We start from the raw sequence: 18,962 nt of genomic DNA on the forward strand, positions 1-18,962 counted from the left end.
TCTCCCTTATATTTTCTGTAACTTTCGGATTAAGAGCTGAACCCACAATTATGGAAGGAGAAGGAGAGATACTTCCTGTGATTTGAACTCTGCATTCAACCCTTCTCCTAGTTGTAGGTGGGGAGTTCAATGGTAATAATTATGAAAATGAACTTGAGTGAGAGCCTTCGCGCAATTATGGTATAAATGTTTAGTGAATGAAAGACGAGCAACACAAGTTTCTAATGGCCTTCTTGAGCTAATTCATAGAATATTGAACCTCAATGGAACTCGGAGATATTTTCGAACCAGAAATACAGCAAACATTGCCAGTTATGTTCGTACTGAGATGGATACCCAATTACAGAACATGTAATAAGATATATTAAGGGGAAGAGAGGGACAAAATTATGGCCCCTTTTCGTTTTGAACACAGCCAAAAGCCAATGTATAATACATACAACCACTCCCTAAACCCCTGCCTCCCCAACTTTTTATTTCCCTCCCGTCTAGAATACAAAAATACTTTATAATACCATGTCCAAGAAGCACTTTCCCTCATCGATCTCTACAAGTTGCAGGAGATTTCGAGTTGTCAGAAGGGTTAACCCGACCTAATCTACTGGAGTCGGTCTTACTACTACTATGACTACTAACTAAATTTCTACAATGCTTACTTGAGTTGGGGCAGAGAGGTGTCCTTGAATTGCTTTCTCGAACCCCAGCAAAACCGTTTCGATCAGGTAACCCTGTCCAAAAACCGTGACCATCCCCAGCTGTTTCTGCACCGTCGCTACAACTGCTACAGGTCTCTTCATGTGCAGAAGCATAACGGTCCAAATCAGCAAGGGGTGAATGTCTCGAGTATAGAGGGGAAGGAGAAGATGAGGATGAGGATGTGTCAGAATCTGATGAATTCCTCCATGGATTATTCCAACAGCCTCCAGACTCGCCAAATATTTGATCAAATAATTCATCAGTGCTAGTAGAATCCCTGTTAGTGCTCTCTGTGCTGCAAGAAGCACCCTCGGAGAAGAGAGAGGATGACTGCTCGCTTGATGAGTCATCCTCAAATATTGACCTACTTGGCCTGACACTTGTATGACTGGTATAAGAGCATTCGCCGCAAGTTTGATCAGTTGAATCGCCATGAGAAGAGTCCCATGGACTTCTTGTGTGGGATCTTGATTTACAAGCCACTTGCTTAGATCTTCTTGGATCACGAGGAATTGCCAAACTCCTCATTATTCTCGGAGCCCGTGGCGAGCACCTAAACGGAAGAAGAAAAAGTCAGCTACAACCAATAAGGATAGGGGAATGCATAGCTCGACTAGAAAGGGAAAACTTAATTTTACCTTGAATAGAGAAGCATGTATGCTCCCTTCGACAAGACTCTTTCAAGTTCCACGGATTTTACCTATAAAGATGATAAAGCCCAGATCAAAACCTCGAAAACAGCAAGACTCATGCTTCGTAACAACAGTATATGAAGCAGAGTCGAGAGGAAATGGAGTGTCACAATTTTCCAACACCACAGAACTCGCAAATGCACATTAGAAGCACTTTTAGTAGTTCAAAGCAGAAGGGACAAACTACTACTTCATACCAAATGACTGAATTCCCTAAAACGTTACACAATACAAAAAGCCCAGAAGTGAGAAATAAACTATCCAAGCAATGGGAGAAATTCAGAAGATAAACGGAAATAAGTAAAACATAAGCTCGTTAGTGTGACATACCGAACTATCATCAACTTTGAACCACCTATTCTGAAAGTTCCTCACATAACACACATAGTGACCAGAAAATGCAGCATTCATTACGTCCAGGTGAACCACGACTCCATAAAGCTGGTAAACTGGCGACTTATCACTTGTCCCACTCATATATGGTGCAAGGTTCAGAATCTCTGGAAATTTAATTGTCTTGTTTAGCTTCCCAAATTTACCTGACTGCAAAACTACAGACAGTGAGCAATTGCAACAAAACAAAGGCACATGGAAGCATTTACTTGGATCAATATCAAAAAAAATTGAGACAACAAACTTCATTCAAAACAGTACCTGAAATCTCTTTAATGCAATAGTGAGGACATTAGGAGCCTCCAGCACTTTCAACTTTTTCTTGGCCTTTTCATATGATTTACATCTGAAGAAGCAATAAAATTTTAGTCCAAATATGTGCTCTAAATCTATTTTACTTCATCATTTCAATGAAAATAGCATGCATGCATTTCAAGAGTCGATCTGCTCATAACCAAACAAATTGTTATTGCACAGAAGTTTCATACTGTTTGTGCCACTACTGGAGATTTTAAAAGTGAAGCTGTGGTAGTATGCAATTAATCAGCAAATTGTCAAAGCCAAATCAGAAGACTTTATCATATTATAATCACTTCCACACACACACACATATACACGCACAACAACAACAACAAAAAACCCAGTGAGCTCCCCCCCCCCCCACACACACACACACACACACGTGTGTGTGTGTGTATATATATATATATATACACACACATGAACTAAGTGTATACACACACACACATAGAGAGAGAGATGGTAAGTATTCGGGTATCGCATCGCATTTAATGAAGTGGTCGGAAACAAAGAAACGATTCAATGAAATTTTAATCAACTCAGTTAACACCAACAAATAGCACTACCATTAGATTCTCCAAAGCCAACTGAGTCAAAACATTAACACATGCAGAGTATCTGATCCACTACTAAAGAAAAGGTGATAACCCTCAAATGAAATATGAAGTAAAAGAAATGGAGGGTTAACATATTCCAGTTGCTTCGTCAAGAATTGCAGACTCAATTTATTTACCTCCTCAATTTTCGGGTTCTTTTTCTCCCCTTCATGAAGGCAGGGTTTTTTCTTTTTTCTTTTTTTTGGGGGTGGGGGTGGGGGTGGGGGGTGGACTGTTGGGTTTTTGATAAGCAATGGAAATTTAGAGTTTCACCTAAACCTATATACACATTATAAGAAAACTTCTCAAAAAAAAATACACGTTACAAGAAAGAAGTATGAGACAATCGGATCTAACCTGCCACATCGGTACTTGTTTTCACCGTCTAGAGTCTCAGTATGAGTAAATTGTTTTAAAGCTTCCTCCAAGGTACCTATATCTCCGTCTATTTCAACAGTAAGATCCATCATTCTCTCTTGCCTTTCAGATTTGCCCCCGCACCTCATGCACTCGATCTTCCAGTTAAAATTTTCAAAAATCAGGATAGAAGTTTCCAAGGAAATACTGAGCTTACTTTAAGTACTACTAAAAGCCAGTAGTTACCTTTGAACGAAGGTATCCCCCAAACATAAGCCCCACCAGAGTTGTTTCTTCTTCAAAAGAGCCAGATGCACTAACCCCAGCTTCCCTCAAGCAAATGGATTGCATTGTGTCGATAACATACCTATTAAGTTTGGCAAACAGATAATAAACTAACTTAGAACTGTAACAGATCTTGCACATTACAAGCTCCACAGATATAGAAAACATACCTAAGGAATTCATGTGCATCTTCTTCTCTACCATTACCAAGATTGCTTCCGATGCTCTCGAGATGGGAAATTATGCTAATAGGCGAGAGAGGAGAGTTTCCGTCCTTTGCTTTTAGAACTAGACTCTCGAACTCACACGTGAAGCACCACCCTTTCTTTTCACCTAATAACAGATAAAAAGAGAAAACTAGTGAGTTTGATTTGACTTAGGGTCTATGATAGATGAAAATTTAAGAAATTCTAACAAACAAAAATTGGACTTACATGTTTTGAAGTGGAGCCCTTGAAGAAAATAGGAAGTAAGCGGTGGAGTAAATGCCAGGCATTGAAGGACAGCATTAGCATAGCAGCTACGGCACATTGCAGAAAAACAAGTTAGGCATGAGGAAATCTATACACATTTTGTGAGATTTTGATGTATATCCTACACCTAGCAAGTTTTAGAATAGCAACCACAAGACAATAGCCAAATAAACAGCAATAAGTTCAGAATCCTCCATCTTCTAGTTGAGACATTAATCGGGCAGATAAGTATAGGAAAGTAAGACAGCAAGAAATCTGAATATTCGATCATTAAATCTTGACTAAAGCCTCTAGAATTGCCAACTAATATCTGATTCCCTTTTAGTCTTTTCGCAATGTTATTTTCGTTGAAGCCAATCAATCTTCATGTTTGAGAAGGACTTAAATAAAGAAACTCTCAAATGATGTTTGAGTAATCCTTTTTCTTTTTTCTTTTTTTGGATAACCTAGAAATCCCCTAGGGCAAGTGGTGCACAGTTCGAAACTCAGTGGATAATGGATCCAGCCCTCTACCCTTCTCCACTTAAATATAGCTTTATTTTGTAAAATATTGGCTTGTAATAAATTTAAATGGGGAACATGGTCAGTGGGGATTCATATAGCCGACCCCAAGTTATTTGGGACTAAGTCGTCGTTGTTGTTGTCTAACAACATGGTTAGAACATGCAACCTGCCCTGACCACACATCACATGTTTGAGTGAACCCTTCCCCTTATTTTTTCATCCTCTTTTATTTCCCACTTTTCTCTTACTCTCAGCTCATCTCAGCCTGCTCATGCTCTTATCAATTGAGCCCCAAAACATCATACGGTCCAGGGCCATTTTTTGCCCACAACATCCTCTCTTTCAGAACAAAAACACATCAAGTTATTAGTTGAAAAGCCCAAAGCTAACTGCACTAAGTAGACCTTAACAACAGAGGTCTCTTCAACTGAGGAATTTCTGTTAGTTCCAACATAAGTTACCAATTAATTTCAAGCAATCACAAAATTTTATTACTGACCCCCAAAGTTTTCCTGCAAAATAATTTCATAAAATCACATGACTCATTAAAAGAGGTAATTTCATAAATTTATGCACTAATTATCTCATCATCAGATAAGGCCCTTGAACAACAGGCCATCAATCATTATAAGTAAAATCCATTAATATATCTTGTAGCTCACAACAAATCACCTAATTTCTTTGTAGATTGAACAACCAATGGCTGAGAAATTTTACTCTCAACAGGAAATGCATATTTGAAAACTTCAATAAGTGATACAAATACTTGAAATCGGAATGTAATGAGACAAAATCCACATCCCTTAAGACAAAAGCACATTTAGATAAGAAAGTTACACGAGGCACGACTAGTCGAAAATAACTAGATATTCTAGGTTACATAGTAAAACAAGCTCAAACTCATGCCACATACCTGTTACCACAGTTTACGAGGCCAAATGGCCGCAATTCATTCTTCCAATTATGAAGCTTCACAAAACTTTCATATGGAAAAAGACCCTGAAAGAAACATATCTGATGAATACAGCGTCTAAAATCTTATGTGGATTACAGGTGAAAATCACATATAATCTAGAAATGTATACCTTGTTACCATATCTTCCAACGACCTCACACTCATCCCCCAAAGAATTATGCCGTGTCAGCTTTGAACCCCTGAACTGGTCAACAACTTTCAACACCGATGACTTCAAGCCATTCCTTGCATTTGGTAAAGGAACATTAGACTCTGCAGAACAGGCACTAGACACTTGAGTGCTATCAATCTTTGCAGACTTCACATTTTGAACTTCATGCCTCCCATTGCTAGAAGAGATATGACTACCAGAAATTTTGGCAGGAGAAGATTCTTTTTGTCTATCTTTTGGCAATTGTAAAACATTGGTCGAGCCTTCAACACCAAAATATGATTTGTTGGGGCTTGAAAATGACAAGCTACTAACTTTTAAACCATCATGATTCTTTAAATTACCAGAAGCACCAGATGAGGAGTATCTACCTTCATCAGAGGTCGATGTGCATTTATCACTGGAGTCATGCACATCAAGCTGATTCGAAGTTACAGATCGTGAAGCTGATGACCTCCTGCTTTCTGTCTCATCTTTAACTTCGAATCTTGATTCAGCTCGATCAACTGGTTTCCGCAGTTCCACTGTAATTGGGTTTGGATTTTTCAGATTCTTTTTTGAGTTGGATCCTTGTTCGCCCACCTCAGAAAGAGGTTTAGCCATTTCAGGGGGCTGAGATGAAGTTGATTGAGAATCTGATATCTTGGTGTTGCAAGCATTTCTGGAAGGAGAATATGCAATACTGTCAAGTGACTGAATCTTAGATCTAGTATAAGGAACTGCTCCTTCCCAAAAACCAGATGAGGGTGTAGAAGGCTCTGTTGATGAAGTTTCACTGGAGCCATCATTACTTGAACTTGTCGATGTCCAATATTTAGCCTGAGCGTCCCCATGAATGCTAAGCTTGGTGGGATTATATTTGCCAGACGTTGAAACAACATCTGCAGCAGATACCAGTTTGGGTTGCTCTCTGTAGGGTGGCTTACATACGTCTACCTTGGAATGATCAGTCTGACTCTTAACTTTAGCAATAACAGCAGACTTATGACTGTCAGAAGCATCAGAGTCATTTGAATCAGAAGCAGAAAGATCAACAGACGATTCACTTGAGGCAGTGAGGTCCAAATGTTCACATTGAGATGAGTGAAGCCCGTAACTGGAGTTCAAATTGGGACATTTTGCTTCTGTCAGACTCTGTTCATCTGTGACATCCTTCCCATCATATGCTGCAGAGTGTTTGGATCTCAAAACTGCAGCTTCTGCTGGGGAAGCATCGCCTGATTCTGAAGAATGTCTACCTTCAACCTCAATGCTCTTAAGATGACTTCCGTTTGATTCCTGCTTATATGCATTCAGATGAGATGTCGCATCAACATCATTGTGGTGATCCGAGTTGCTAACTGGACGGCATTCATCCTTGTGACCTTGTCTCCAATGAAGGATTTGACATTTGCCAGAGCTGAGATGAATACAAAATATAGGAAAATTAGAGATGTATATGAATGGTTTTGGAGCTTCAAGAGAATAAAAATTTGATAGCTATCAAGAAAGAGATAAGATGCCTAATATGTAAGCAAGGTATCTAGAGCATATAGTACTAAATATGCAAACAATCTCAATTCTTTCGACAAGTTTATTTCTCAATAGCATTAAAGTAAAAGCAAAGCTGTAAACTCAGTCATTAGTGTCAAGACAGATGCTCCTCCACAAGTTGTCTTCTCAACTGTAAAAACCTCTTCCTCCGCTAACCCACCCAAAAGAAAAGGCCCCTAAAAAGAGAACAAGAAAAGATATATTCACAAATGTTGGGGCCTGCGCTACATGGACTCGGGTGCTTGGGGCTACTGATAAAATACGGATGCTGGGATACTAAGAGCAGACAACTTTTAAAAGAAAAGGAAATCTTGAGACCATAATAATCATTCCTGGATAAACAAGAAGGCCTATGCACCAACCAACACAAGGGTAAGAGGCCAGATCCGCACCTGATAGCTCCTACTTGCAAATTTAGTAGGAAACACTCTCATCTCACCTCCATCCAAAATTTAGCTGCAAAGTTCCAAATGTTTGATGCATTCTAGATAAATAGCATTTATTTACAACTCTATACATTTTAAATTTTCAAAGTTTAAATACATTAAATGACTCAATTTCAAATGATGTATGTCCTCTGTAATCTCAACGTAGTTATTTGATACATGTAACTATTGCTTCGTATTGGGCAGCAAACTTTCAGGGTGAACCGTGAACCTGGGAATCTACTTAGAGGACTTAGACCATCATGGCTCTAGCCTTGAGACCATTGGATTAGCGACAGTCCAGGACCATGCAAGTTCTTCTGGGTGCACCTGAACTTAAAACAGCAGTTTCCTGCTTGGTATATATTTTCATTATCAGATAGTTCCTCCTGAAAGATAGGATGTCTAACATGTTGTAAAGATTTAAAGGAAAATTATCCATTTGCTGTCAAATAACTGAATATCTCCGCTCTGATAATCAATTTATTATGTGTTTCTTCATGTGTATGTAAGATTCAACCAAAAAAGAATTGGTATAATTGAGGATTAACTTCATTATGTAGACAAAACGTCCTTCAGATGTAATCACATTTCATCGATTTACAACAATAAAACCTTCTTTTTGAAATGTATCCGGAGATTGCCTCTATATCTAAAGCTTATCCTAGCCTTGGTGCTAATAATTTATGCAGAAATTCTTCAAAACTGAAACTGTTTTTTTGCTCCATTTAATAATTGTGCTACAAGCATAAAATTTACATAAATCCGTCTAAATTATCACTTCTCTTTTGCAATAAGTTGACAAAGAAACACAGCAAATATTGATTTTGATTTTGGGGCAATAGGAAATAGAGTCAAGAAGAACGTACATCTTTCAACATATGAAGTTACAACCTAAACATGAAGATGTAGATCCTTACATGCAGAAATTTGATAGGTGCTTTAGATTCCGCTCTTATTACTAACTTATCGCAAACATTATTATTAAAAAAAGTTGGATTAATACTGAAAAGGGGCACTAACGGCTAGTTACTACAATACCAAAGGCTTATAAATGACCTCTCGTAACTCCACCTCCATATGTGGCAGAAAAAGGATCGATTCTATTGTAAACATGGAAGAGATAGAGCACATCCCACTTAAGGTTAACGAATAGGCTGAGCAAACTAGTTAAGAGTCTTGGAACCATTCACTGACCTTCTTTTATGTTTAAAATTCAGCTTATTCAATTTAACACTCTTGTAAATTTACCAATCAATGAGGATTACTCTAAATCGAAACAAGCCCAGCTTAAGCTTTGCTTCACTGGTATATATTAATTCGCCTATACAAATAAATTTCATGATGTAGCATGAGTATAGCACTATGATATCTTCATCTTAAATTTGTTCTGGTGGCAATTTATCTAGTGAAAAGGAGAGGGATGAGGAAAACAGAAGATATGAAAGAAAAATATTTTTGCAATTAAAATATAAATCAGCAGTTATTCTTCTACCCATCCCAAAAATGAATTAATTTCTTAGTAACCGTAAATTTCGTCCATACTAGTTAACCATTAATGTAGAAAGACGAATCAGAAAGAACAACAAAACTTCGCTCTCTTGATATTGTCTAAGTGATTCAATAGCAGTCAGTTACAGCGAATAGAGCTTTCATTTGCGCATTTTACGCCACTCATAAAATGGTCACCAGATACCATATACCATTAGCAGTTCATTCGTCTCTTTTGATTCTAGAGCATAAGAGAAGAAAGTCTTCACTAGAGGAACTGCAGCCCAATTATAAAACTAAAACTATGCCATCAACTGCAAAAATGCCCTTTTTAACCAGAACTAAAGAGGATAAAGCAACTGAAAAGTGCTTCTACAAGGTTGCAATTTTTGAGTAAATGAATCCAAAATCTACATCCAGTACTAGCAAGTCTATCAATGATCTAGTTCCGACAATAACAACAACAACAGCTTCAATTCCAAGCTAGCTGGATAGGCAATACGAATCTTCATTATCCTTGTCACTGGTCTAATATTTACTAATTTAAATACTTTAACACTAGAAGTTCTCTATCTACAAACATACAAACCCCCGCTGAACATTAAACCTAAGGAAAGCGTATCAACATGACTATGCCTTAACCTCAACTAGTTTCATCACACATGAAAAAAAAAAAGGAAAATGAAAAAAATATAAACTTTTAGGAGAGATTGGGGTTATGAATCAAACATACCAGTAGCGAACTGCTTTACATTGAGAACACCGAGTAGAGGTAGGAGAAGAGCAAACTGCACATTGGTACTGTAACTGCCGTGCACCAGAATATGATGTTGTAGTTGATGATGGTGGTGGTGTTGCTGATAATGATACTGGCGGATCAACGAATACGTCATCCTCCTTCAGATAATCATAACTATATCCTCCATAACCGTAGCCGTATTCTTCAGCGGCCAGTAGTTCAGCCCTAGCTGCCTCCTCCGAAGCCAAAACCAAAAGCCTCTTGATCTCCTCCCTCCTGGCCACCGAACGCCTCCATTTTCGGCGAACCACAAAACCCAACACCGGTCCAAAAACCGCCACAAAAGCCGCCGCCACCAAGCTCGAGAGAAACCCTAGATCCCCTCCCACGAGCATTTACACAAACCCAAAAACAACAGCAGATCACATCCAAACCCTAATTCTTCCAAATTCATAGAGAGTTCCTATAACAGTAAAACTCCTACCCGATCACCAAGTCGAATTCTTCCAACACACACACACACAAAGATCCAACTTTGCATGCACACAAAATTAATTCAATCAAAAATCGTCAGATCAACAAAATTACAAAAATAATAAACTTAATTGTGGAGAAATCGAGAGAGGAAAGTGTGTCGTTTGGAGAAGCAATAAAGTCACTGGAAGAGAGAAGATTCTGACCCTAAGAGAATTTTTTTTCAGATCGAGAATTTAGGGGTTTTTTAAAAAAAAGTGACGGGAAAACTGAAAACGGAAATTAAAATAGGCGTATAAGTGTGAAAATAAGAATAAATGTAGGGGTTAAAATTAAAATATTAATTCTGTGAGATGTAAGAATTCGATGGATGTGGGCAAAGAATTTTGTCCTCAGGCATCGAGAGACGTGAACCCTTGGCTCATCTAAATATTCGGACCGGATTAACCGGTCGGAAGATTCACTTATTCAACCCGGTCTAGTTTCTAATGTGGACTACTGGACTTTCCTTTTTCTTTTTTTTCTCTTTTTGTGGATCTAACGTTAGACCAAATATTTTATTTTCTATTAATAATATCACTTTCATTAATGGTTTACCATAAACTTTTTGATGATCATTAAATAATTTTCGTTCAATTATTTTGATTATTTAGGACTTTTCGTGAAACATTTGGTCTAATATAGAAATTTTGATATGGTCTTGTTCAATAGAATTTTTATTTAGAATTTTAATATAGGCCAACTAAATGTCTTGGTACATCCAAAGTTTTATAATCACAACAAAATTGAAAACAAACCTTAATCCACTTGTTAGTAAATACTACTTATCTAAACCGATATTTAAATTTAATTAAATAATTAATCTTCATAATCAATAAATAAAACAAAAATGCATATCACTTGACTATATACGATTTAATGTTAATAGTACATATGTACCATTTATATCATATATTCATTAATTTAAATAAACACTCGACGCAAGTAAATTTTTATCTTCACTAATTTTTATTTCGCTTTTTTTTATATTTTATTATGCCTCTCTCTATCTTTACCTATAAATATTCAACTAAGGGTTTGAATATATATTGAATCATAATTCGTAGATATGGTAGTCATGATTCATGATGAGTGTACGTGCCACCGACAATGGAATGTGATAGCTTACTCACCAATTTTTAAACTCTATTTACTAGCAGCTGGAAATTTTTTAATATTCACGTTATCTGAAGGAATATTTGGAATTCAACTTAAAATTCCTTTCCAAAATAAAATGGAAAACGAAAATCAAACTCTCACTCAGTGTTTGCTATTCATATTAGAGTCTCGATTAATTTGAGTCCACGTTGCATAAGCTCCATAAAAAATAAAACGTATTACTATATTTAATATATTTTTTAAATTGTAATTCAAAAAATTAAATAATCAAAATTAGGTTGCCTTGACCGAAAGCAAACTTCAAAAGATGGTCAAGATAGCTTGCTTAAAATTTACATATATTGATCTTATATTCCATAATGTTCATTTACATGTATTTAATCTTATATTATTCCGAATTTCACTCTTTTTCGGTAGATAAATAAAGAAGATAATTGCAAATGGTTAGAAGAAAAAATATCAAAAGATTAAAAAAACAAAAGCAGAACCGTTGAGACTGTACATAAATAGCATAAAACCAAATGACAAGTAATTTGGTTGTCCTTTCTAGTTTTAGATGATGATAGTCATGACTTCTACTTGATTGGGCAAATCATCGTTTTCAATCCTCTTGATTTATACGTCATTGAAATAACACATTTTCTACCCTACTATTATCACTCAAATAACTGTATTTGTGACTTTAATTTCCAAAGATGAATTGAGTCATAAGACACCATAGCCTATCAAATTGGAATATACAATCATCTTTAAATTGGTCAATTTTAGATCATTTTATGAGGTGTATGGTCTAACTCTCATTATACACCCTCATTCTTAAATGGTTTAGGTATACATTAAGGGATTGTTACACAAATAGCCGGTCAGCTTCAATGTTTACTTTTTTTAGGCAGTATACATAAATTATACATTGTTTATACACAGTTATACACATATTATATATGCATTTTACATATATTATACATCTTTCGGCTATTTTTAATTTAAAAAATTGGATAAGCCGCTTTGAGTAATTCTTCTTTAATTAATTTTAAAATATCAAAAACAAAATTGATCAGTTTAAGATGTAAGGAAAAGAAGATATTATTCACCACCACAACTAGCTCTTCAAAACGTTGAGGTGGTAAACCAATCTCATTAAAGGGGAAAAAAAGCGGGGAGAGGGTCAATTTCATGAACTTTTCAATAATGGTATTAGCCACAAAAATAACTAGCTCTTCAAAATGTTGAAGTGGTATATATGCTTATATATCTTACTTTAAAAAAGAAGAAGAAAAAAAAAATGGTGGGTGTCAATATCATGAATAAATTGTCCATAATTTGATAAAAGTTTCATTCTGTGTTACGCAATCAATTTAGGAAAAGTGTCTATGTACAACACAAGCATGTACACTTAAAATCGTAATATAGAAGTGCTTAAAATGGTTACATGGGTTTGAACCTTTAATAATGAAGCCTTTATTTCTTGACTCACTTAAAACAAGAACTATTTCAAAATAAATTGTTGTCTTTTTATGGACAATTTAAACTCATGTGTTGATTACATATTGTTGCATCACTGTACTCTCATTGCTGTTGCTAAAGTGCTTGTTAGGATATAAAAAGAATCTATAGAGAGAAAAAGTATAAGTATACGCGCATCGCATTGATTCTATTTTGTACCACGGAAATGCATACACATAAAAAAAAAAATTAAAAAAAAATAAAAACTTGGAGTTTAGATGTCATAATTGACTATGTTAGATAACAAGAATAGAGTGGTAATCACTGGTAGAATTACAATATCTCGATATCACAATAATGTTCCTATTTTCTCGCCATTGGTCTCCTCCCATAACAATAATAATTATGTCTTGGTCCCAAACAAAGTTGAGATCATCCATATAAATCCTCTTTCTTTTTTCTTTAGCTCAACTCATATCATCATCATGCATGCCACGAGTCTCCTCCAATTCCTAAAATAAGTATATGTATATACTAATTTCTATATACGTGCGTTGCACGTAATTATCTCATATTAATCACTAAAAGGCATGTAAAATCCAAAATTATCATGCATACAATATATATAAAAGTAAACTCAAATAATAAGAAAAATGAGACATAGCTCCTTCAATTGAAAGATGTTTAAATCAAACAATGCTTTTGAAGATCTGGAATCAATAATTAGGAAGTAAACAACTAAATAAGCCTAAAGGATGATTTAGAACAAATTAATGGACTTTCCCAAAGATACGTATCAATAGTGTGAAAGTATATATGAATTAAACAACATCAAATACCTGTATCACCATTGAAAAGCAGTTCAATGAGAAAATAAACTGACCAAAAATCAATATCTCAAAATGAGTATAATAAAATATTCCTTTGCAAATTCATTTTATCAGCTATACAAATAAAAGTTGTCAAAAAGTTCAAAATAAGTTGGTATTTTTCCTATTCATTCCCTTAAAAAAAGACAAATTGTACGGCCTTTACCCTACTTCTATTTTTAATAAATATAAGGTTTTGAAATATTCAAAAAAAAAAAGAATAGAAAATCATGGTTCACAGTAAATCTAGGAGTCTTCTCTTGTCATGCTACTTCATTATACTATTTCATCCTTTCTTTAAAATTCTTTTCTAAAAGTATCATCAATTCTTATAAGAACTCAATTTTAACTCAATTTTTTTACTATTTGAATCGTTATTTCCTAATGGTTCTACAGTTTTACTTGCATAAGAATACTTTAAAGTGCCTCTTACCCTAATTTAACTATAATTTTATATACTTGATAATTATCATTTAACTTTCACTAATGCGCTATTAAATATATCTAATTGAGTAGCATGACAAATATACTCCAAGAACGCATCAAACCAATCCCTTTACCATACATGGACAAGAATAGTACTTCAATATATATATCATGGACCTTGAGAATTTTAGTTGTTAGTTATCATTGAAGTTAATGCACTTTTTTCATTTGTCTTCTCTTTTTCTTGCCAAAATTCTGGATATTTAGGTTGGTTAAATAATTTTTTAAAGAGATAATTTCATGTTGGTTAACTTATACTCAAAATTATAGGGAATAGATAGATATAGATAATTATTATAGGTATACAAATTTATAACGAGGGAAAGAGAAAAAGAATTAGGGTTTCCTTCTTTTAAACATCCATCAAATTTTTTTTATGCTTAAAATCTATTAATTTTATGTACATGCAAATTTAATATCCCATTAATAAAGAATTAGGAGAAATCTTAAACATTCGATTACTTTGATGCCCCGAAAAGAACCACAAGAACCATCCGCTATTTGTTTTCTTTTGCGGATATTTGCTAATTTTATGGTTAATTGGTTATAGCTTCTACTCTTTCGGAAAGAAATATGTATATCAATTAAATATGATTTATAACAAAAAGAAAAAAGAAAAAACTTCACCTAATATTATTTACAAAATCATATATGTGTTTTCTATTGAAATATGAATCACGTCCGGTGATATTAATACTTATATATTAACCATAAAGAATATTAGATTGTTTGCATTAACATATATATACTTCTAGGATGACAAAATAAAATAATTTTTATAGTGCATATACGCTAAATTATCTTATCTTAGTAAGAAAAATATTGTTGATGGCTCTGACTATTATACAACCACCAATAGTTGCCATGAAATCTTTCTTATATTTTTGTAGTGCAAATAGTTTCATTTGACTACCTTCAGCTTTTCATCATCCATAAAAGAAATATATTTCTTGCGACTATTATTATACATGAACATTCAGCTTACGCGTTAAAATGTTTCTACAGCATGAAATATTCCATACTTCATATTTATAAGAGAAGGAAATTGGAATTAGAAGTCTATGCAAAGTCATGATTCTATTGCACAATGTTAAATTGTCCAAGTGGATAATACATTTAATAGTTAACTTCAAAATCCTAAAAATTAGATCAATCCCTAAATAGTATAGTTTAATATTCTTGAAATAAAAATAAGCAAATTGAATTCCAATAATTAGGTATTTATTTATGGGATAGCTTAGTAAATTCATCCGTCAAAGAAATTTGGATTTGTGTCAACTTCCTCCAAGAAGAACGTGTATGGAAGATAGTTACTTGTTCTAAATGTAATATTTTTAAGAATTTTTTCCGAAAAGTAAATAAGAATCAAATAAGAATTTTTAAGGTGTATCCTAAAAGTAATAAGATTACCGGACTAAAGATATTTACTTGTTCAATTTTATATGAATTAGACATCCCGAAAGTAATCATACTAATAGAATTCTTAAAGGTAATCATGTAGGATTTCTAACGTGTAGTATTATGTCCTAAAACTAATAGGATTATAAGGCTAATATCTGAAATTCCGGTTATGTCCTTTTATTATGAGTTATTATGCTTAATATTATAAGGTTTTTTTGTAAACCGACATTGTATTCATGCTTTTATAATAATAATAATAATAATAATAATAATAATAATAATAATATATATATATATATATATATAAGGACAGCTCGGTGCAAAAAGCATCCCGCATTCATGCACAGGTGCGAATGTAGCTCTATAACACCGGGTTTAATTGAACCCATAACTTTCGACGCGGAACACAAATTTATATACAAAAAATACTAAAATCGCAATAAATTATAAATATGAACCCATAACTTTAGGATATAATGGGTTTAATACTAAGAACCTTAAAGGTTGAACCCATAGAATCTAAATTCCGAATCCGCCTCTATTCATGCAGGGTCCGGACCGAGGAAGGGTCGCACCCCAAGGGAGTGAGATGTAGGTAGTTTGCCCTGATGCAAGCATCAATAACTGATTTTATGGCTCGAATGTGTGACATATAGGTCACACGAAGACAACTTTAGCGTTACTTCATAGAGCTACATCTCAAACTTCCCTCAAATTATGAATCTAAAAATGAAATAATGTCTGAGTCCTAAAATACAATTCGTTACTATATATATATATATATATATATATATATATATTCTTTAATTAACGATTGTAAGGCAACCTGATTTCAAGTATTCTGAAATAAGTAAATGCGGAATCTAAAGAATATCAAATATCACAATCCATGCTTGTCGTTGTTGTGCTTGCAAGTTGCATATCAATTGTTCATTATCTATATTGACTAATTATAAATTATAGACAATAGTCATTGCGTATATATTGTGTTCACAAACAAAAGGCACATGCCATATTGATTATTGATGAGTACTCAAACTGTAAAGTATCAAAAGAATTATGTAGCACAAATATAAGAAGTGTTGGCTTGAACAAGGAAGATACCTAACACACTTTATTGAGAAAAGAAAAAAATAGTAGAAGAAAGGCAAAACATACTTTGCTTCCATAGGTCTTTGCATTGAATATATACACAAAAGACTTCTAAAAGTTGGTCTGATGAATCTATCTTCTTCTATTTTGATGGGCAAACACTTGGAAGGGCGCAGCAGGAAAATTCCAATTTTGACGTTTACTTGTTTCATTTCATCCTTCATTCATATATTCATTTCTTTTTAATAAGACTATACAAGCACAGTCCCGGTGCATTAAGTTCTTGCTATGTGCGGGGCCCGAAGAAGGACCGGACCACAAAGGTTTATTGTACGCAGCCTTACCGTAATTTTCGCAAGAGGCTGTTTCCACGACTTGAACTTGTGACCTTCTGACCACATGTTAGCAACTTTACCAGTTACGCCAAGGCTCCCCTCAAAAAGCTATAGGGTATTAATATTTCTGACCCAAACCAAAATTTTATTTTAACATAAACACCACGTTTGTGCCGACTGATGTGACAATTAATTAATTATCTAATTTTTCAAGCATATTTGAACACTTTGTATGGATTTATTAGAAAAGTGAAAATTGAACGTGAAACAAACCTTGTAATGTTCAAACAATTTTCAGACGTAGCAGAAATTTAGACAATGCATTGAAAAGCTATAGGGTAATTGGGGGTGTGCCTTGGTTTTGAAACCTAAGAACCTGGTTTGGGTTGAAACAAACAAGTTTAGAACTAAATCAATAACAAATCAATGTGACTTTTAATTTGTGATGACCTTTTCCGTGTTCTCAGGCCTTGAAAACCTTATTTAGAGCCACCTCGATTTGCGTGTGCAGTCCGGGCGCGTAGCCGGAAAACTTAAATATGATAATCTGTGAAAAACGATAAGTTTTGATTATAAAATGAGCTACTTTGACTCCGGTCAACGTTTTGGGTAAACGGACCCGGACCCGTGATTTGACGGTCCCGGAGGGTCCGTAGGAAAATATGGGACTCGGGCGTATGTGTCACGACCCGGATTTCCCACCCTCGGGAGTCGCGATGGCACCTATTAATGTGAGCTAGGCAAGCCAATCCTTAACAGCTTACTTCATTAACAAATTACTTCTTTTAACGATTATCAGTGATAGCATGAAAACAACGGAATTTAATAAATGTACGGAAGACTTAAATTAAAGAAACTGAACAACAATCCCGAAATCAACATATGCCTCTACCCAAGAACTAGTGACACATTACTCACGACTTCTAAGAGTACTAAATACAACTGTTTGAAAGAAAAATATAAACTGTTTGTCTCGAATACATGAGATAACAGACTGAAATAAAGATAGAGGAGACGCCGAGCCTGCGGACGCTTGCAAGGCTACCTCGGTGTCTCACTGGACTGAAAGCTGGCTCTCGCGCTACTGCTGCTGTCCAAGACCTGGATCTGTGCAAAAGAGCACAAAGTGTAGTATCAGCATAACCGACCCCATGTGCTGGTAAGTGTCTGGCCTAACCCCGACGAGGTAGTGACGAGGCTAGGACTAGACTCCAGATAAACCTGTGCAGTTATATACTATATGGCGGAAAAGTAAACAAGTAATAAGCAATCAAAGCTGGGAAAGGGAAACATGCTCCGAGGGTAGCAGATAAAACAGAATACCAAAGAATAGTAAGGAAACTACAATTTAACTTCTAACACGGATAAAGAGAAATAAGGCAACTTTCATTTTTAGTTTCATTTTGTTGCAGGCGTGCAACCCGATCCCATTTCTCATATCTTGTGGTAGGCATACCACCCGCTCCCATTTCAGTATATCTTGTGGTAGGCGTACCACCCGCTCCCATTTTATTATATCTTGTGGTAGACATACCACCCGCTCCCATTTCATTATATCTTGTGGTAGGCGTACCACTCGCTCCTATTCATTATATCTTGTGGTAGGCGCATCACCCGCTCCCATTTCATTATATCTCGTGGTAGGCGTACCACCCGCTCCCATTTCATTATATCTTGTGGTATGCGTACCACCCGCTCCCTTTTACATTTCATCACACAATCACAAGAAATTCCGGTAAGGGAACATAAATAATATAATAACTTCCCGGCAAGGGAACACAACAATGTTATAATTTTCCCGGCAAGGGAACAACAATATTGAATTAATCATCCCGGCAAGGGCGAATCAGCTATAACCAACCTCAACTCAACTTGTACTCAGTTCAATTATTGAAAATGCTCAATTATAGAAGATCATTAAGTAAAGCACCCAAGTGTCATTTAAGAACACAACAACTTTTAATTTAAAACTCACGGTCATGCTTGACACCAACGTATAGATACTCGTCACCATGCATATACGTCGTACTCAACAAGAAGCAAGTAGCAAGTATAACTCAACTCCTAATCTCTCAAGCTAGGGTTAGACCAAA

General features: G+C 35.2%; 1 protein-coding gene across 1 annotated transcript; it reads right to left on the reverse strand.

Annotated features, from left to right (window-relative positions):
- Window positions 1–340: 340 nt before the first annotated feature.
- Window positions 341–10,356, reverse strand: LOC107796986 (ubiquitin carboxyl-terminal hydrolase 16). Its single transcript, XM_016619815.2, has 11 exons — window positions 9,606–10,356; window positions 5,382–6,822; window positions 5,210–5,295; window positions 3,754–3,839; window positions 3,490–3,652; window positions 3,281–3,401; window positions 3,035–3,192; window positions 2,043–2,127; window positions 1,719–1,931; window positions 1,335–1,396; window positions 341–1,249 (listed from the first exon to the last, which is right to left on the reverse strand). Exons 1-11 carry the CDS (start codon window positions 10,004–10,006, stop codon window positions 538–540), a joined length of 3,528 nt encoding a protein of 1,175 aa, XP_016475301.1. The 5' UTR covers window positions 10,007–10,356; the 3' UTR covers window positions 341–537.
- Between the last annotated feature and the right edge of the window lie 8,606 nt (window positions 10,357–18,962).

Source organism: Nicotiana tabacum, chromosome 16, assembly GCF_000715075.1.
Source record: "Nicotiana tabacum cultivar K326 chromosome 16, ASM71507v2, whole genome shotgun sequence".
NCBI lineage: Eukaryota > Viridiplantae > Streptophyta > Magnoliopsida > Solanales > Solanaceae > Nicotiana > Nicotiana tabacum.

Excerpts from the sequence above, each read along its gene's own strand:
- LOC107796986 (XM_016619815.2), bottom strand. The coding sequence starts at position 10,006 with ATGCTCGTGGGAGGGGATCTAGGGTTTCTCTCGAGCTTGGTGGCGGCG. Across the intron at positions 3,840-5,209 it reads CTCGTAAACTGTGGTAACAG|CTGCTATGCTAATGCTGTCC; the intron begins GTATGTGGCATG and ends AATGTGCCGTAG. Across the intron at positions 1,397-1,718 it reads TCAAAGTTGATGATAGTTCG|GTAAAATCCGTGGAACTTGA; the intron begins GTATGTCACACT and ends TCATCTTTATAG.